This window comes from Lycorma delicatula, chromosome 1, assembly GCF_047948215.1.
Source record: "Lycorma delicatula isolate Av1 chromosome 1, ASM4794821v1, whole genome shotgun sequence".
Lineage (NCBI taxonomy): Eukaryota > Metazoa > Arthropoda > Insecta > Hemiptera > Fulgoridae > Lycorma > Lycorma delicatula.
Window position 1 is genome coordinate 337,256,779 of NC_134455.1, and position 22,259 is coordinate 337,279,037.

General features: G+C 31.2%; 2 protein-coding genes across 3 annotated transcripts in view; one reads left to right on the forward strand and one right to left on the reverse strand.

Annotated features, from left to right (window-relative positions):
• Positions 1 to 22,259, forward strand: part of LOC142334301 (neuropeptide SIFamide receptor-like) — a 668,171-nt gene that overhangs the window by 474,414 nt on the left and 171,498 nt on the right. The gene's annotated exons all lie outside the window — the stretch shown is intronic.
• Positions 1 to 22,259, reverse strand: part of LOC142334299 (uncharacterized) — a 111,362-nt gene that overhangs the window by 12,666 nt on the left and 76,437 nt on the right. Inside the window, exon 1 of one of the 2 annotated variants that reach the window (XM_075382221.1) lies at positions 5,815 to 5,894. The exons of the other annotated variant lie outside the window; for it this stretch is intronic. Within the exon in view, the coding sequence (XP_075238336.1) occupies positions 5,815 to 5,817 (3 nt within the window). The 5' untranslated portion in view covers positions 5,818 to 5,894. Of the gene's footprint in view, positions 1 to 5,814; positions 5,895 to 22,259 lie in introns of those variants that run through there. 2 annotated transcript variants of the gene reach the window in all.

Genomic DNA, 22,259 nt, shown 5'->3' on the forward strand with positions numbered 1-22,259 from the left:
CATGCCCCACGGGGGGCCGAGGCACCAGAAGCGACCCGTGTACTGGTGGACACCGGAGATTGCGGGGTTGCGCCGGGAGTGTCTTCGACTAAGACGAGTGGCGCAACGTGCGAGGAATCGCATAGACGCGAACGCCAGGTCAGCCGAGTACAAGACGGCAAAGAAGCGGCTCCGTCGAGCCATCAACGTGAGCAAGGCACGCTGCTGGAGAGAACTGACGGAGACCGTGGATGCAGACCCTTGGGGGCTAGGTTACAAGATAGTAACTCGGCGATTGGGGGTCTCGCGGTCACCAGCTCCACTAGACGAAGCTAAAGCGGAACACGTCGTTAAGACGTTGTTCCCGGCGCACTCGGTCCGTGCCGAACGGGACTTCAGCGACGTGGGCGACTTTTCGCTCTTCTCGATGGAGGAATTGGAAGGAGTCCTACGGTCGCTGAAATGTAAAAAAGCCCCTGGTCCCGACGGTATACCGGCCGAGGTGCTCAAACTAGTGGGGCGCTGCAGGCCCCGTCTTCTACTAGACATGTATAATGCATGTCTGAAGGCTGGGTCTTTTAGCGCCAGGTGGAAGACCGCGCGTCTTGTGCTAATTCCCAAAGGAAAAGAAAACCCAGAGTCGCCGTCCTCCTACCGCCCATTGTGTATGCTTGACACAGCTGGGAAGGTATTGGAGAAGCTGTTAAAGAAAAGACTGGTTACGGCGATGAATCAGGCAGGTGGCCTGTCACCTAACCAGTACGGTTTCCGGCAGGGTCGATCGACCCTAGACGCAATTCAGGAGGTTGTTGAGGCAGTGCGGCGAGCAGAGGACCACAATCATTTTTCGCGACGTGTGGTCCTTCTCGTTACGTTGGACGTAAAAAACGCGTTCAACTCCGCACGATGGAGCGATATGATTCGGGCCCTGGAGCATTCGTTCCATGTGCCTCAATACCTTCTGAGAATGGTAGACGCATACCTGAGGAACCGCGGTCTCATTTACGAGACCGCAGCAGGCTGGCGTAGGACTACGATCACGTCAGGGGCGGCGCAGGGGTCGATTCTCGGCCCCGACCTTTGGAACGCCGTCTACGATGGCTTGCTGAGGCTGGAGATGCCTGAAGAATCTGCCTTGGTTGGGTACGCTGACGACGTTGCGCTACTTGTCGCGGACCGCGACGTGGAGCGCGCCCAACTGAGGCTCAGTCGGGCCATGCACAGAGTCGGTGCCTGGCTGGACGATCATGGATTGTCTCTAGCTCTCAGCAAAACGGAGATCGTAGTTCTCACGAAGAAACGTATCGACACCCTTCTTTCCCTGCGGGTCGGGGTAGAGGTTGTCGAGACCAAGCCGGCCGCAAAGTACCTCGGTATGATGATTGACCGGAAACTCAGCTTTTCTGAGCAGCTTCGTACAGCCGCCGACAAAGCTGCGAGAGCCGTAACTGCTCTCAGCCAGCTTATGGCGAATGTCGGCGGACCGAAGGCCAGCAGACGGCGATTGCTGATGTCCACGGTACATTCCATCCTGCTATACGGGTCGGAAGTGTGGGCCCAGGCATTAAGAGTGGCGAGAAACCGGAAGCGGCTCGCGCAGGTGCAACGCACCGCTGCCTTGCGAGTCGCTTCCGCGTATCGGACGGTCTCCGAGCCTGCAATACTTGTGGTCGCCGGCGTCATACCGATTGCTACTTTAGCAAGGGAGCGCCAGGCGATCTACGGGAGGCGGCGGGCAGGCGGAGACCGGGTGACCATTGCCAACGAGGAACGCACTCGTACATTCCTCGCATGGCAAGAGACCTGGGACCACGAGACCAGAGGACGATGGACCGCAAGGCTTATTCCTCTGGTCAGACCGTGGACGGAGCGACGGCATGGAGAAGTGGAGTACTACATGACCCAATTTTTAACGGGTCACGGGTACTTCCGTGCTTACCTCCATGTCATAGGGAAAGCGCCGTCCCCCGACTGCCTGTATTGTCCCGGTGTACGGGACGACGCCGAGCACACCTTTTTCAAATGTGCTCGGTGGGCGGCAGATCGAGGGACATTAGAGGCGGATCACGGAGCACTGAGTCCCCACAACGTGGTTGCGATGATGCTCCGTGACCTGGGCAGCTGGGAAAGCGTAGCCCGATTCGTCGGCAACATACTCAGGGCCAAAAAGGTTGACCTGGACAGTCCTGAAAATTAGGTAGCACCAAACAGGCTAGTATAGGAGGACTCGACCGGAAGTAATGTGATAAACGGTTCCGGGTCGAGCCCTGGTAGAAAGGGGGGTGGTTTTAGTCGGTAGTCCGCTGATGGTGATTGGATAACACCATCAGCGGGAGCCCGACACTCCGTGCGTAAATGCATTTCCACCTCCCTCATCAAAAAAAAAAAAAAAAAAAAAAATTATTATTATTATTATTATTATTATTATTATTATTATTATTATGTATTATTTTATTCATAATATATTTAAGTGCACATTTTGTAAAAATTATACAGCAAGATTAATTACTTGTTTACATAATACTAATCTCACCTCTCTTAAATTATTAATTATTTGTAAAATTCGCATTAATTGTAAATTGTTATGAAAATTTAAGTACAACTTAAATTTTTAAAAGATTTATATATTTTAAGATTTCCCGTACGGACAAGATCTCATTTTATATAAATCCACAGTATATATATATATATACTACCAAATATTATATATAAAAAATCTGAAAAGTTTTTTTGTAAAAGCGAGCGATAAAATTTCATATCTGTGATGTACTCTATGATGAATACTAACAATAGAATAGATTAGTGTTTTCTCACAAAAAGAATTTGTATTCAGTCTTCTCATACATGATTCCTGATGGCTAAATTTAATTAATGAAACTGATGATAATAGAGTTAGTAAAATACCGTGATAAAATAACTGTTATATTACACGATGAAAATCATATGAAATTAAATAAATATTATTAGAAATAGGGCTTAAAATTATTACATTGTTTATGTTGATCGATGTGGAATAAAATTCGAAGGTTACGAGATTTTTTATTTTAAATTTACTGGATATAGAATTACTTGATCCTCGTAACTCGTTAACCCGAATATAATATTGTTAACGTTTTTCACTCATTTCGTAATCTTGCAGTGGACCGCTTCACGGAGGGAAAACTGTTTGATTAATAAAGTGTTTTTTTTTGAAAAATATCTTCAGTGTCTCAATTACTTTTGACTAACTAAAATAGATTCTTTGCTTGAGAGTAACCGGTTGATATTACCGTTATTATTTTTAAAAATACAGGGAATCACATCACAAGTGGATTCCAGAGCCAGACTGTTTTAGATTGTCCCTGTTCTACTCGTCGAATAACTACTAAAATGTTTGTTTTTTCGTTGTTCAAATACTCACGCTCCGGAGTAGACCTTTCGTTTCATACTTTCCAGAAATTCATTTCATCGGTTAGTTTTTTTCCATCTAATTGGAAAAATGTAGAATCATAATAAATATCTTTTTTATATTCTAATTTTTTAGGAAATTTAAAACTAGTTTAAATTTTTATTTATCGGAGAGTTTTTATATGTCAATACCACTATGTCTACTCAGATTAAGCCGAGCTAGATGTTATACAGTTAAGTAATAAAGTATGAGATAACGTTCGTTATTGGTGATCCACAAGTTCACCTGGGATGAACACTAAATCCTTTGCTTAGATGCTTACAAAGTCTTAAACGTAAAAGAACTTCTAACTAGTGGGAAATATTTTTACGCAAAGGATAATAAAATCAGCACTAATATAAAAAATGGGGTCTGGGAAGAAGAAACTAGAGAGTCGCTAAATAATAATAAATAATAAGAATGCTTATTATTATTAAAAAAGGAATCGAAAAAGAAATCGTAATTAAAAAATGTCAGATTAATAAACAAAAAAAATAATTTCTGAAAAAGGAGATAATCTTAAATTAAATATCGTATTTCTTGAAACTTCAATTTGTATCTCTTGAAACTTCAATTTGTATCTCTTGAAACTTTCAATTTTGCTTATTAAGGCATTAAAACGCTTAGAAAACATGTTCAATTTAGTCTAGATAAAAAAAAAACATAGAAAAGCAAAGAAAAATTTCATGTAAAAGTCTTTGAAATTTTGAATAAATAATTTTTCTGTTAGAAATATTCTACTTCGATGTTGTAATAGGTTTATTGCAGCAAACAGCACAGATTTAAATATTTAAGTGTCTTTGAAATTTTGAATAAATAATTTTTCTGTTAGAAATATTCTACTTCGATGTTGTAATAGGTTTATTGCAGCAAACAGCACAGATTTAAATATTTAAGTTTAAGTTAATACATCAGTTAAGATCAGTATAAATATTTTTTTATAGTCAACAAATTAAATAGACTTTTTCCATTTTTTACTTTTTTTTTTTTTTTTTACTTTTATATTAACCATTTTTATGATGAGACCAGCAAGTCCTAATATACTGCAATATTTTGAACATACTAAAACCAGAAAAATATAAAATACATTGAAAGCTGAATTTTTTGTAATATGTTAAATGACATGAATATGCAAAGAATACATTTAAAAACAATATATATATATATATATATTATATAATAATTAAACAAAAATCATGTTCTCCCTCCCCCCAGAAAACACAATTTTGATCAAACTGGACAAAAAATATCTATTTTAAAGTTACAAAGATATTTACATGATTGCCGACCTGAATATTACTGAAAAATAAATAATTTTCTGAGCAAAAGGACTTCCTGTAACTTATTTTTATTTGATTCCAGCTGTATAATTTTGTGTTGAAAAGGTGTTTTTCGCCACCAAAAAAAAATTTTAATTTGATCGTTAAAAAAAGTAATAAAATATAAATGAAGTTAGCTGTTAGTAAATTTTCGTAACGGTGTCCTGAGAAATAAAAGAATTCACAATATGATTTGGTCTCGATGTCTCAGCAGTTATTTTTATTTTTAAGGTAAACAAAAAATACATCTATATCATTTTTTTTTGTGTGTAAAATAACTGTGTTATTATAAAAATAAGTGTCAGTATAGAAGCTTTTCTTTTACACGTTGATTTTTTTTGATTTTACACTTTTAAATGAAAAAAAGTATTTATGATGGTTTATTCCTCAAAGATTTGCGGCTCTTATTACAGCTAAAACCATATTTAGAGCATTCAGTTTCTACATACATAAAGTTCTCATTATATGTGGTATTTTTTAGATTTCAATTGTTATCTTTTATTTTAATTTTGATTCCTTCTATATATTCATCAAAACATGAAACCTCTAAAAATAATTGTAAAAAATATATTAAAATCGAATCGATTAGAAAAATTTTTTCTTGCGGTAGGAAAAAATGAAACGAGTGTGGTAATAATAAAACACTAAGAATATTAAATATCTCTCCAAACCAAATTAAACTTTCTTAGAAAAGTTAAATGTTTTATTTAGGAGTAACTGAAAACTATTTAGATATGAATAATTTCAAAAATGGGTTAAATTATTATGATAAAGTGAAAACAAATATAAGTAAGAACTACGATTGGAAAATTTATATCTATTTTACTATTACACTGCCTGAAATTTCTTTTTTCAGATTACTTACAATAAAATTATCAATCGAATAAAATTTAGATAGATTATTATTATTATCGTGCCGATAAAAATAATGAACCCGAGATTAAACTGTGCCAGTTTAATCTCGGGTTCATAAAATAACTTTGTATTTGTGTAATTTATCTTACTATACTATTAATTTAATAAAAATTAGTGTTCGTAAAAATACACCAAATAACTGAACAATGAACCGATAAAATTAATGGTACTTACCATTACTGTAGAACTGAAAGAGTAGCACTAACTGATGATTCACATCCAGCCCCTCTTTTAAAAGGCGGCGATAATGATAATTGTTTAAAAAAAAAACGAATAATGACCTCTCTAACTTTTGTGTAATATATCAAAAAGATAATAACGATTGCACTAAAATAAAACAAATTGTGCAACGTAAGCAAACAATAACAAGATAACAAAAGTGTGTCCAATATTTACATTTGTTGATCGTTATCACTATCAGAAAAAAATAGACAAATAAATGAAAAAAAAAATTAAAATAAATCTAATTACATAACAAAATAAGAGCGGATTTAGATTTACCAAATAGCGTAACGTAATGTTCACTCTTTATGTATTAATTACGATATTTAATTTTCAATTTTTTGTACGTTCTTCGGATATATTAAAAGTTGTTAAATGTCTTACTCTTGTATGAAATTTAGTTACGAGATATGCACTCTCACTGGTCTGCATAAAAAAAGAGAATGAAGATTTTTTTTTTGTTTATTTTAATTAAATTTAAGTTTTCCCACCGAGGGGGGAAACGTTTCTCATGAATCCTAATTAAATCAAAAAATATTTTTACGACCTCTACTTATGTAAGTTTGATCGAAATAATGTAAAAACTAAATAAAAGCTAAGGATATAAATGAAAAAAATAAATAAACAAGTAATTTTCGTTGGTTCCCAAATAAGGGAACTAGTCAAAAATTAAATATTGAATAACTAACTGCTTAAGTAGAGTTTAAAGGAGAAATTACAATTCTAGGTATCATTAAAATCACAGGCTTATCAGGATATCATGAAAAACTTAACTTAAACTTTCATGAAGAGTATAAATATTTTGTTTAGGATTAATTGAAAACTATTTATATATTACTAATTTAAAAAATTGGTTAAATTATGATGATAAAATGAAAAAAAAAAATTAGTCCAGCCATCGACGGATTTTGACATTCACCGACGTTATTACTGAAAATAATAAAATATACAGTTAAAAACTTATTAATTCATGAAATAAAATATGGAGTATTTCCTTTCCCTGACATTCAATTTTCTACATTAATATTTTTAATATCTTTCATCTTAGGAGCAACGATGAAAAGTGAACGTTTCCATTAAGATATTTCATCGGCAGAAAACCTCACAAAGATAACAATTGTCATAAATTGAGTACTAAAATAAATTTTCGTTTAATTAAAATGTTATTAAGTTATTGTTTACTAGGTAAATTAATTTTTGTACCGTTTCATTCAAAATATATTTGAAAATACTTGAAAAAAAACAACCTAAGAAGTTTTAATATTATTACTATTATCAGGACGCCCAATTATTTCGAGACACAAATAAATTCGTTACAGTAATAAATATCTTTTCCTTTAAGAAAATTTTTTTCTTTTATTGCCGCACTGTTTATTTTACAATCGATTCCAATTTACCGGACCATAAGTAAATTTGAATACCGAAAAACAAAAAATTACTGCAAAAAGGGTTCTCCATTTAAAACCCTCAAAGAACGGTACATTTGTACGTATCTTATAAAGAATACACAAATATATACTAAGTATAAATAAGTACTTATAAAGACGAATCCAAAGAACATTGATCGAAGTCCAAAGTTCAGAACATAAAAAGCAAAGAAAACAAAAAAAAAATATTCTTATCGATCACACAAAGAATAACTAATCAAACAATAAACAGTGAAACAAATCAAAGAATCATCAAACGTAAGTGACGAAACGAAATGAAGAATTTTGACGATGCACAACACTCTAGGGTAGCTGATTCGCCTCAGATCACGAAAAAACTTACAGATCCAATATAAGCAGTCGCTATAGGCGTCTAACGTCCTCGCTGTTATCAAGGAAGTTAACCGTGAGCCACTTCGAACGTTTTTTCAGTTTCATTTTGTATCTTATACTGAATCACCGTGTCTCCTCTCGAACGGTTGGCGATCCTAGATAATCGTATATTTTACTGTTTTTTGCAAAATACTGAAATGGAGTATCTGTAATATTTCTCAGCAGTTTGTTCTGGAATCGTTGTACGATTTCGATGTTACTCTCGCTTGTCATACCTCGTAGTTAGATTCCGTAGGCTTAAATCGGTTGCAGAACCACTGAGTATAACAATTGCTTGTTAGATAATGATAGTTGCGACCCCTACCAGGCAACCAGTACTTCTTCCTGAACTTAAGGTCAAGCTGTTTTTATCCACCCTGACATGTTTTCTACAGTCAGACCGCGATCCAGATGCAATCCTAGGTATTGCACGCTGTTAGCATACGCTACTATAGGGTCAGTATCCAAAGCCAGGATTGCCGTGTCATTCGCAAACGCTGCAACTGCGATGCCCTCAGAATTCGAAAGATTCGTACAGAATACCGAGTATAGAACCAACCCCAGAACTGAGTCCTGAGGAACTCCCGACCCAGTATCAAAAAATTCAGACAAGTCTTGATTGTACTTCACCTGGGAAAACACCCGTCCAGGTAACTGTGTAGGATAAAGAAATATAGCTGAAGAACTGCCGAGCGATACATTTTCTCTTCTAAGCCCGTGCTGATAACGTTGAAAATCGTTTTTTTTTTTATTGTTAAGTGACCACGTCTGAAGCCGAACTGATGGTCAGGAATAACACGCCCTTCTCCAAAATCGGTTGTAGCCTCAGAATAAGAAGTATTTCAAGTACTTCGATAGAATAGGTAACAGGCTTATTAGCCTGTATAAAGCTGCATCATGGGTCAGCTTACCCGGTTTTGGAACCATTACCATCTGCGACATCTTTCATTCAGTCGGAAAACTCGGAATTCGAAGAGTTCTATTAAAAAGATGTGTTATATACTGGCTGGCCTAGAACGGAAGCATAAAAAGCATTTTATTATATATTAGGTCATACTCGGGAGCTTTCTTTGAATTATATTCTCACCTGAATAATTGCAGAACCTCTGCTGACGAAAAAGATTTCACAGAAAGATTCATAGGAATTGAGCTACTCAGGAATTCGATTATTTCTTCCTCACCAGCCTCTCGTTTGTCAAAAGGCTGAAAGACGTTCTTTAGATGCCTTTCGGATACGTCAGCTCTCTATTTGTCGCTTCGAGTCCACGACCCAATCAGCGTTTTTAAAGGTTTTAACGATGGTGGTGGTCTATTGAAGTCCTTCGAGGCTTTCCATAGTGAATAATCATCCTTTTGGAATGGGAAGAGATTCTCAAGGAAGTTTCTAAATGTGTCGTTTTTAATAGATTTCAGCAGCCGTTTTAATCTACGAGCAGCCCTGTTCAAAGATGTTCTATCCTCATTGGTAGAAGTGAGAGTTATAACCAGCCTCGGGTAGATCATGCCTCCTTGTCCTCCATCTATATTTTCTGGTATTGACCGCCAAGCTGCCTCCTGCAGGTTTGCGTCCAAGTATTGCGTCGCATTATCTATATCTGCACTTCTTTTCAACCGAACAGATACACTTAACTTGTCCTCGATCCAGCTTTGATAAGACCCTTAGTAAGTCCTATTACTGTGTAGGAGATAGGCGTTTGTTCTTTTTTAACTACGGTGCTAATTGTAAGAAGTACGGCTGAATGAACAGACGTCGAATCCAAGAGCTATTTCTAACTTCAGTGTACATTGGCGAAATACCTTAAGATACGTTAGCTGTTGGTAATCCAATTCTTTAAAGCTCTTCCCTGAGTAATGATGACCCGGAAGTTCTAAAGAGGATGTTTCTCATTGCAATCATCTCCTGCTATAAAACGGGTACTTGGCGTCGAAAGGAATTCAAAGAACAACTCATCCCTGATCACAGGGCGGGAAGGACAATAGACCGCTGATAAACTAAAAGGTTCGATCCAGTCAAAGATCTCAATTGAGGTTGCCTATATGCAGTCAGTTCTATACTCCGATAGCAGATGATGCTTTATAAAATTTTTGCCGAGTATTGCAGTACCCTCGTGCTCCGTACCGTCTGGGTGGTTAATTGTGTAAACCGAGTATTCCCAGAGACAGAAATAATTACGATTAGTGAAGTGCGTTTAGGAATTAATATAGTATCTAGTGATTTGGTAAACAACAATGTTTCTAGTTCCTGACATTGACAATTGAGGCCATTTTTGTTCCATGCAGCAATCCTGAGGGATATAGCTATTAACGGATTTTGGCATTCACCGAGTTTATTTCTGAGAATAATAAAAAAATACCATTAAAAAATATTTGCCTATATTATATAATATAGTAATAATAATTACGTCTTGATGCGTTATACTTATTTTTGTAATACGGATAAAACCTTATACAATTTTAAAGAGAATAAGATGGAATTAAAAATTTATTAACAAAAATAATACTGAAACAAGAAACTAATTTGTTATGCATTACCAAAAATAAAGTATGTAGTTTCCTACAATTTGTAAGCAGGAAGACTGCATTAAGAAAATTCAACTTCTAAATAAATTATTTCTCTTCAGAAATAAATGATTATTTTATTAAAACAAAATGAAAAAAATAATAAGAAAATATTAATATATATTGTTTATTGTTAGCTATTATATTGTTTATGTCTGATATATAAATAAGAATGTTTGTGACGGGTTCTGTCTGTCCGTTTGCAATAGAATCACGCAAGAACTAACCGTCTTGAGTGCTTTCAAATTTTCAGAATAAATTCGTGTTATCCAAGGGAACATTTTAAGCCATAGATCGAGGCCCTAGCCTCCTTGAGGGTGAAGTTTTCCACGTTAAAAGTCTGTGTACTTTAATTACTATAGTTAAGGCTATTTTGTCTTTTGTAATCTAGTTTCTTTTTTAAGTATTTTTAAAGTCTGTATACTATACTTTTGTTTATCAGTATTATTCTCACAACCATGAGAATAACGAACACATCGGGGATACAATCTGGGTATACAGGAAGGGCAAGTGAAGCGAGCCCTGACCGGCTATATATATATACCCTCAAATAATATATATATATATATATATATATATATATATTACTTGACAATACTTTCTGAAATGATCACTAAAGGATTATATTAAATTTAAAAAAAAGTATTTCTATTGTCAGAATTATAGCGTGGATAGATCGTACTATAGTGTAATACAATCTGTTATCGAAAACATTTCAGCATCCAATATGATTTAACATTGAAATACTTCTTAAGGTAATTAAAACGTATCATTTAATTAAAATTAAAACGTTAATTCAGACATATGAGTAGAATTTTCAACATCAGTTATTTTCAGTGATTTGATGCTTAGCTCCGATTGTTTTCATTTTAATTTAATCTTAATGCGATCGCTAAAACTTCGACATTTTTTGTACACGCTATGCTCTAATCTTCTTCTAATATTTATTCTCCCAAACTTTCACTTAAGAAGTAAACTAATCTTTGCTGTCTAAAGGTAGACAGAAAGACTAGGTTGATTTATAGTCAAAATGTATCACAGAAATGCATCATTATTCCAAATTCTCTTGAAATATTGTCACTTCTAATTATTTTGAAACCCGTCTAATCTTTATTATTTAGTATTATAAATATTAGAAATGCATTTTATCTGCTATTTTATATGACTTAATCATGGTAAAGTACTTCCGTTTACAAATAAACTAAAAGATAGAAAGACTTTTTCCCCTAAAATTCATTCTCTCGAATCATACTTCTATGTTCATCTGAAAAAAATGAATTAAAATTTTAATAAATTAACTCGTTCAATGCATCGACCAGACATTTTTTTAAAAATAAAACTTTTATTATTATTGTATGTTTATTAAAGCAGATAAATTCAGATTATGTGTGGAAGTACAAGTGTAAATAGATTTAATCAGTATAAATTAACATTTAAAAAAAAGGTAGTCTGAAATAATTTTATTATAGTTTGTAAAATATCCATTCTGACATTTATACAGTCAATTTTTTCTCATATATCGATTTTTTTCTTTTTTTTATAAAAATTTCATCGTAAAAATTTAAAATTGTTTAAATGATTTAATAAGGATATTCCAGAATAATTAATCTCTTGTTTCTAAATAAACTGAAACGCAAATTTTTTGCTGATAAATTATCCTTAATGGATAACATACATTCTGTCAAAAGATATCATCTTTGATACATAGATCTTCTGAGAGGTTGAAGAACAGATGTGAACCATTCATTTACAATTTAGTCATAAGAGAACTTTCATCACTGCATATCTTTGAGATCTATTCATCACTTGGCTATCACATTGATAAATTATTTCGGAAAATAAAGTTAAGAATACTTAAAAAGTGATAGAGACTTCGTAAAAAATAGAACTAGGCATTCCAAAAAGTGCGGTACCTATATTATAACTATAAACTTAAGGAAAATAGTCCTTACTATTTTTGGTAACACATCATGATGTTGAAATGCTGAATATTATTATTAATATTGTTGAATATTATTACAACTGACCGGTCGATTCTAATTATACTAATTATAACTGTAATTTATTTATATAAATTACAATTCACTTTTTTTTAAGTGCAATTGACTTCGAAAGAAAAACATTGTTTTTCTTTCATTTGACAATTCTTTCAGTTGACAATTAATCATTTTGTTGAAGTGAAAGCAAAGAATGAAGATTCTAGTCGCCTTCTTCGCTGTCTGCGAGTCGAAGACAATACTGTCCATCAAACGAAAGTTATTTTTTACTCCTACTAATAATACCTTTAATCTGCCCAAAAGTGGGCCTAGGTGAATAGTAAACAACAATCCTTGATTAGTTTGTACTCTAGATGTTTTAAACGGATGAAAGGCATAAGAAACACCGGGTCAGACAGTGTAAATCAACAAATCAATTTTCGCTTTCTGTTGGAAACAATACAATAGGTACACGCTGAATATAAAGGACGGATAATATCACATTAAAACAATGGATTAAAAACACTGTATACAACCCGGTATTAAAGGATAGAAAGTTAACACGGCAACTTTTGTAGGTTTAATAACGCTACTTGAGAATAGATAAATTAGATTTAAACATTTTTGCGGCGTTCGTTATACAAATTCGGTAATTTGTCAAACAAATTACCTTTATACTACTGTTATTAAAAGATATAATTACTGTAATTATTGTATTTTGCTAGGATAAATAAAGAAAAATACTACAAGATCTGAGTAGATAACATAAATTTAAACGTTGTTTTATGTATTTTAAGAAAAAAATAATAAACACTAATGAAAAACCCAGCTCTGCATTCTCTTAAAGAAAAAGAAATCTAATAACAATAATCGTAACAAATAATTTGTAAATTGTGTAAAATATTTTTATCTTAACTTTAATAATATTAATTTCTCTTTATTGTCAAAGATTAGTAATAAATAAGTAAAAATTTTGTAATTCTCATGAATTACAAAATTGTTACTTTGGGTGTATGAACACCAACACCTCATGTAACAAATAGTGCCCAATTTTAATTGAAAATATTATTAAGGAAAAGGAAATAAATTAAAGACGAGAAAAAAATTCGTGAGTAATACACACGAAAATATTTAAGTTTTAAAATTCCTTCTCACAATTGCTTTTTAGAAGACTTTCTACAAATATAAACGACGTTAAAATCCCACGGAATATAATTACATAAAAAAAAAAATAAAAAAAAATAGATTTTTAATTCCAATTCTTTTTATTATTTTTAATTTTTAGAGATATCCTTTCCTAAAGTTCAAGAACTGGCGGGAATCTGTATTTTTATTTCATTACCAAAGGAATACACCATACAATACAAATCGTCTTTGACTAATATGTACCTATTTTCTAAGATGAACATGATGTAAGTAGTAATAAATAAATCAGGGATTGTAAGTATTTTTTAAAAATTAAAGTTGAAAAAATTTACGGCAATATGTAAGAGGCACGGTGATTGCAGTATCTTCCTTATAACCCGTTTATTGATCTTTAATGAACTGTCGGGTCGGACCGAACTTTCGTAGATTATTTCGTGTTTGCAGAGTACATAAAAAAAGTAGTACACAGTATTCGAAGTAGTCAAGTTAAGGGTGTGCACACAAGCTCCTGATTTTGTAATAATGTGATGATATGTTGCCTGCTAACGCATCTTTAAGGGAGCCTCGACTGCGGGTGGGATCTAACCTATTTCCCAAGAGCTTAAGCTCCATCTCAAGTACCACTGTACCATTACCGAAGTTAAGAGAGTCCTCAACTTATGCCATTAACATTAAAATATTAGTTTTAAAGAAGATAAAATATTAACTATCCGCATGGAAATAGATTTCCAATAGGATTGTTTCATATTGTTGATTTTTTATATTAGTTAATATTACCCTATCTTACGATAAAACAAATTTGAAAAAATCAATTCAAATTTCAGCAGTTTCTCGGCTTTGATTAAATTATGTTAAGGAATATTATTTCTTTTTTGTTATTAAAAACAGATACTACTACGAGAAATTTGTTTATGAATCTCACATTTTTTTTTCTTCTATAAACTTTTCTTTTCTTACAATTTTAGCACGGTTAACTTTTCCTTCGCAGTTTTTTAATTTTTGTATTATATTACTTTCTTTTATTAAAAATATAACTATTGATTTTTGAATTTACCCACTCGTCTAAGAACATCTCTTTGGAAATGAGACCTTCAAGACGTACAAGAAAAAATTGCAATCCTTTTTTAATAGTTTAAGACTGATGAAACCTCCCCCCACCCATTTATTTAGTATTTTTTAACAAATCATTATCAACGAGTCATCAAATATAATTAACTAAGTAAGTCATAATAAATGAATATAAATAAATAATATTAATAAAATATGGATAAACCTTTAATTTGAGCTTAGTCTCAAAATTTTGAGTGATTGGTTCTCTGAATGACTGTTCAAAATTGGACTCCATAAATTAGTATAATTTCAAAATCTGGTCTTGATTTTAATATTTCGTATAATCAATAAGAAAAATTTTCCCATCAAGGTGAGGAATTTTAGTCAATAAACAAACAATGAAAAATCAACACATCTCTAAATTACTGAATGAAAATTTAAGGTATAACAAGTAGATAATTTAATTACCTTTAAGTTTCTAAGACAATGCAACCATAATTAATAACAGACTCATTTTTACCATAAATTAATTCATAATTATATAGGGTAAATTAAAAAAATATCGTAGAACCGAATTTTTAAGTTAATTAAAATAAAAAAATTAAATTTGTACCGCTTGTAAAAGCTACTTCACAAAAAAAAGTAAAAAATTCGTTTTTTAATTTAAATAATATTTACATTTATTTATTTTTCAATAAATTAAGCTATTTGTTTTTTAATATAAAATAGACGTTTCTACATATATACTGCAGAAATTTCTAGAAATATAGATCATAAATAACATAATTGAGTATTTTAAGAAATTTACAGATTCTTCTAGAATCGCTTGCGTACCAATGGATATTTTTTTACTTGTGTGTATGTGTATAGAGTAGTAGAAAATATTCAAATTAAACTTTATCAGTATTAATGTTTTTATTATTTGAATAGATCAACAAAATTTGATCGGTTGTGTTATCAAAGCTAGATTATATTTAATTTGTTTTAAGCTGTCTTTATTGACAACATTTAGATCAATCGTCTATTTATAACATTTTTAATAGTAACTGGGATGTTTGTGAACGCTAAGATTAATTGTGTGGAAATAGAGATTATTATGTTTTCTAGCCCACATATATTTAACATTTGCAAAAATAAGACTACATTCCATCAAACACTAACATATTTTTACATTAATGTATTTTTTAGGCTACATGATAATGTATTTTTTTTTTTTTTTTTTTTTTGTTTTAAGTATTTTTAGTCTAATTAAGACAGTAATTATGTTAAAATTACTCCACATAAAATTAACTGTAAAATAAAGTAAACGTCCGTAATTTCCTTACATATACAGTACAATTTAATCATAATAAGATGTGTGACAAAAGATAATTGAAATATTTTTGAGAGTAAAAGCTTAATTCTTAGCGATTTTCTAGAATATTCCAAGAAAAATCTGGAAAGGACTCCTTTTATCTATTTCTTCTTCGATTTTAGTCTGGAATCCTTCAGCATATTTTAGTACACATAGCAAAGAGTTGTATCAGAGAAGAATCCGTTCCTTGAATCTCGAGATTACACTCGGGAAAGTTTATAAATAATTATAAAGTAAAAAGAACAAAACATTACAATGTTTAAAATTTAAAAATAAAGACTACTTTCAGTTATATAAAAATTAATTTAAACGTCAGGAAAATATTTTTGAAAGTATATTTTTGGAGCGTAAATTTATATGGAAGTGAAACTTGGACGATCGGAGTACCTGAGAAGAAAAGATTAGAAGCTTTTGAAATGGAGTGCTATAGGAGAATGTTAAAAATCAGGTGGCTGAATAAAGTGACGAAGAGGTGCTGCGGAAAATTGATGAAGAAAAAAGCATCTGAAAAAAATAGCTAAAAAAAGAGATCTTAAGGCATCCTGGAATAGTCGCTTTGATATTGGAGGAACAGTTAGATGGGAAAAATTGTACAGGTACGCAATGTTTGGAATATTTAAAACAAATTGTTAGTGATATAGGATGTAAGGGGTATACCGAAATGAAACGACTGGCACTAGATAGGGAATCTTGGAGACCTGCATCAAACCAGTCAAATGACTGAAGACAAAAAGAAACTGTATTTATTTACATTTAAATTGATTTAAAATCTAGAATAAATAACAAAGAGGGAAGGATTATACTACATAGAAAAACCGTAAACATTAATGTGTGTAGATTTAATAAATTTTAATACTAGCATTTTATGAACTAATTCAATTATGCTGTAAAATTCTTCACATAATTCTTGTTTAAAAGTGTGTTTTGTACTCATTTTTTCTCGTTTCCTTTAAAAGATATATTCTTTAGAGATTGTTTCAAAATTATTTTGGGGTACGATTAGAATATATGTTTGAGGAACCCCAAACCCAGGGGCATTTTTTTTCTATTAATATAAGAGTGCAAGTCTCTTGATTAAGCTATATGTTCTAAGTTCAGCTAATGAAACTAGGTACATACTAAATATAGCAACCTTTGAAAACGTTAAAATATTACTTAATAGACTGAAGCCTATAATAATTTTGTTCATTGAATACCACTCAAATATAGTTTTTATACAGATTGATTTCATTTTTTACAAGATAAAAAAGTAGAAATTAAAATTAACAAAAAAAATGCAATTTTATTATTACAAAACAATAATAACCTCCAGTTATATATATAAATCTATACTTATACAAAGTGATTCACGATGATTGTAACAAACGTACAGGGCATGTTATACTGATGAAAAAAAGAAAGCGTTCTTGTAAGCAAGCACAGGTTCAGAAACACAATTAGCGAATGTCGGCTGGCGAAAGATTTCGCCCTAATTTCTGCACTTTCGATAAAATTAAGGCAGACTATAATTCTTGGAACTTAAATTAAGGGGTAAATTTAGTGGTTTTACATGAAATCTGATCTGAAAAACTGAAAAAATAGGTCTCAGAACTTAATTTTTAATGGTTTTTAAATATGGGGTAAAAATATTGGGGTCAAAAAATACTCTGTTTTTTTTGACATACATATAATATAGATTTGTTAAATGGTTAATAAACACATAAAACCTTTAAAAAAGGTTGAAAAAAGTTTATTCTTGAGTAAAGTGATATAATGGTATGATTTTTTTGTTAATTTTAACTTGTATTTTTCGTATTTTTAAAACGTAATACTGTTGAATTTTTATTCTTTTTAATTAAACCTATATTTTGTGTAATGGAATTAAAAGTAATTAAAAAGTAACGTTACGATTTAATAACAGAAACATTTACTTACTTTGATTGAAAGAATGAAACTGAATTTGAAATCCAATTCTTCTTTTTTTCATTCGTTTAGTGAATCATGTAAAAATGTATTATCTACTTTTCATTCTATTACTAATTAACTCGAACATATGTATTAATTTTTTACTTTCAGGTTTTAAAATAATATGAATTCTTACATGCTTCATTTTACCTGTGTTGATATAACATTTTACATAACAGTTACTGTGTTCCTCATTCTTTAATAAGATTAAAAATCGGGATGAAATGTATTCACGTTATGAAAAAAAGGTTCTCTTGCTTCTAGATCAAATATAGAGAATTAAATTTAAAAATGATCTAGGATTCAACGTAATAGAATGAAAACTGACAGATTTATACCAGTAATAATTTTTTTTTAAATTCATAATAGTCTACTGAAGAAAACTAATACTTGGAAACTTACAAGTGTAGATTTAACAAGTCTGTCCACAGTTCTCGGATCTGCTAGGCTAAAAGATAAATACGATTTATAAAATTCCTCGGCAGAAGTTTTTAACAAGATGTAGATTTTACGGACAAGTTTTTCTCTATAACAACTATAAAGAAAGACCAAAAAAAGATAATTTTTCAATGAAAACCGGTTAGATTTAATATAAGAAAATCTTAATTTATATAATTAAAATTCACATTCGTTCTTAATTAGTCTACTTATAAAGTCAAATAAAACTTTATGAACTCACGTACTGAATATTAAAATAATTGATCAGTAATAAATTTATTTTTATTATTTAAGCACTGTGCTTTTATGCAGCATCTGTTTATTTCAAATCCTTAAGTTCGTGTAACGGGAAGGTAAACTCTGGATTGGAGGAATCAGTTATTTCACCACAATTGACGTTCGATATTTTACCTCAGCCATTATTTCTTGTTAAACTCTAATCAATCACACAATTATTCTATTCTTACACAAATAAGAGATGACGCTGCTTTTTTTTTTTATTTAGCATAAAAACATATCGTTATTTTCTATTGTTTTCTAATGACCGATTAACAGATACGACATCACTCTAAGCAAAAATTTATGCCTCAACCCAAGCAATTAATCCAAAAAATTTCAGTTGCTGCATTATTTATTTTTAGTTCTCGTTTTCTCTTTATTATTTAGTCGTATTTAGTTACATTCTATATCCCGGTTCAAACTGCTAAATCGAACCGAAGTTAATGTTTAAATTGCGTTTCAGAAATATAAGTTCTCTGAAACAATTAAAGGCAACTACCTGGTAATGATTCTTACTCTTCGTAAACAAGCCCCGGTACTTATACGAATAATGTAAACGTCGATTTTCCTATGTTTATCTAAATTCTAACTCTCAAGACACACGTATAACATTCTCTATCATGAAATGCATTCCTCTAGCGATACCGCTTCATCTATACACTAGTATTTATTTATTATACCTTCTTCTCCTACTATCCATCTTCGTTTTCTTTTTAAATAGGTTCTCAGCTAAATTTTCATCAAACAATTAATAGAGAAAATAATGGAACCTATTTTATTGAATTTATAATTAAAGTTGTACATTTTTAGTAAAATTATACATTTGATTTATTTTTGGTTATCAAAACCAGATAATCATTTTTATTATAAAAAGATTATAAAGATTTTCATGTGAAAATCTTTTCAGATGATTTACAGCTCATATCAGTATACCATGTTTTCCATTTTTAACTTTATTTGAGTTGTGCATTTCGCTCAGGTGATAATTTTTATGTCAAAATTAGCCGTAGCCCAATGGGCTAGACTAGCGCATTTTATCGTCGTCGCAAAACATTTGTTTAACAGCTGATTTTTGAGTCGAAGGTTCTAAGGTTCAATTCCTAGTAAAATTTAGTTGCTTTTATAAGGATTTAAATACTAGGCAATAGATACAGGTGTACGTTGGTGGCTGGGGTTCAATTAACTACGCAACTCAGGTATCTTCGGCCTGAGTCTGTACGGGACTACACTTCATTTATATGACATACATATCATCCTCATCTCATTGGGCCATGGGGGAGGGTTGCTTATTGTTCACTAGTTGAACAGATTGCAACGTATACATTAGGGAAATTAAAAAAAAATTAGCCACGAAACTTTAATATTATTTTCAACGATCAATTTTTATTTTGTTTTTAATTTTTTTATTGTTTATTTTTTATTCAAAATATTAAAAGTTTTTATTTGATTTAAGTTATTGAAAATAAAACTTTTATTTGTTATTATTATTTTTTTTTAAACTATTTCACCTGCGGTGAGAAAAATCATATTTTTTGTAACTTTTTACAGAACAAAAGTATTTTATTATTGAGAAATTAATGATCTATTAGCAAGTGACTTCAACATTAATATTTCTTATATTTCTAGGACGTTCAGTTTTCACAGTTCTTCTTAAATCGAACTCTTTTATTTCATCATTTCCATCTGTACCTCTTATTGTCATGTCTTCGATTTCTTCATTAATTTTCTATCTGTACCTTCCGGTCTGACACTTGATCGATCCCTAATTAATAATAGTGTAATATCGCCTTTTCCTCTTTCACTTCCACACATCATTGGTATCCCAACCGTTTCTAAAAGCCACAGACGAAGCCACGTTTTTAGCGATAGAAAGAAATTGTAAAGGCAGGAATACTGAAAGATATAGAATACGCCGTGATCATGTCTTCGTCTTAATGAATATGAAAGACCTAGCGTTGTAAAAATGTATTAAGACCCCTAGAACAGCTGTTTTTTTTTAATCGAATGCAGTCTGCACAATAGTATAAAGCGATTGTTTAGAATGTCAATAAAAAATAGATTCTGTAATGTTATAAAAATTTCACGTCAATTTTGGATCAGTATGTGAATTGCGAACAGCTATACAGATTGCTCATAATATCCTTAAAACAATTTATTTTTAATAAAACTTTTACTGGAAATATAAAATGACTTACAAGAATTCATTATCGCTTTACTAATAAAGGAACCTTTAATCGTAAACTCAGATAAATTTTTAATATCATGTAAACTTATATCCGTGTATCAATGTACGAGTAAACTTATAGAATAAAGTAATAAAAACGTTTCTACTGAGATAAATTCCTTTTTTTTTTGTAATATTACAATAAAATCTAGTGAGTGTTTCAGAATTTTTAAAGTACTGCCAAGAAAGCTTTAATTTTCTGATATCGACCAAAAGATCTGGAAATTAAAACTGTAAGCTGAATAAATTAACTAATATTCTTAAACGGAAGATAAAGATTGTGTTATTCATAAGGTGGTATCTACCAGCTTACTCACTTTTGACTTACGATTTCATAAATTTTGTTACTTGGCAAATAGTTTTATTTTTTGTAGAACACATAAAAATTATTGTTTAAAATATCTGTTCCGATTCGAAAAAATATTTTAACGATTGATAAATGCCTTTTTTTATTATTTAATTTTTTCTTCATAATTTTTTATGCCAAAATAATATTATGCTAAAAATAACGGGACGGTTAATATTATGATGATAAGTCTGTAATAGTAAATTATGAAAAAAAAAAATGTATTTATAATAAATTAAAGAAGAATAAAGAAATAGCGACAACATCCCAACCCCGTAGGGGAAGACACCCCCGCCGTTCCTAGCACTGATAACAGCGACTAACAAGTGCGAGCTGATAATTTGCTTAAATAATGAATTAGGTTTCTTTATATTATATCATTTTCAGAGTTTTATCAATAATTTATGATAGCTGATAATAGCATCGATTTTCCGATGCGGAACTGTTTTGATATTTTGTAAATTTATTCACTAGTACAATACTGACACTTTTCCTCTTTAGAAACCTGTGCGAAGTAAGATATAAAATACGAAATATTAATTTAAAAATTATAAAAATAAAAACAAAGATTATTATACTTTTTAAAAGTTATTACTTAACTTACAATACGAAGTCGATATAATTGAATTTAACAAGAAAAATTTAATCGTTATATTTACATTATAATTAAATAAATATATTTTTATTATTATTTGCTGTAAAAATTTGTTGTCTATATCAGGAAGCACGAATGATACGACTGTATGTTTCACTCCACAATATTGTGAATAATCTCGCACGGAGAAAGGTATTTGGGGATTTGAATTCCCTAGTGAACCATAAAAATGAAGGAAAAGTAGGTTACACATCTATAAATTACTCCGGATAAAGTATGAATAAGAGGATTTTATATTTATATGTTTATAAAAATATCATAAATAGTATATTGTCGTATTCATTTCTTTTTTTAAAATAAATTATTCAATATCGAGAATAGTTTCAATTTATTTTAATATTATTTACAGGGATGAGGATTTTACATAAATTTTGTTAATATATTTTAGCTGATTTAATATTAATAAGTATTAATTATTATAATTAGGAAATATAGAAAATGGAAAAAATCACTTACAAATAAAAACTTTTTGTTTTTATTATTATATTATATTCTGGAACAAAATAATGATTTTTTCTAACCCAACAACATCGTTTACATACGTAATTATTGTAATAAAATAATACAGGTTAGTATTTTATTAATGAAACAAAATAGTACATTTGTATGTAGTCGGTATGCTTTGCT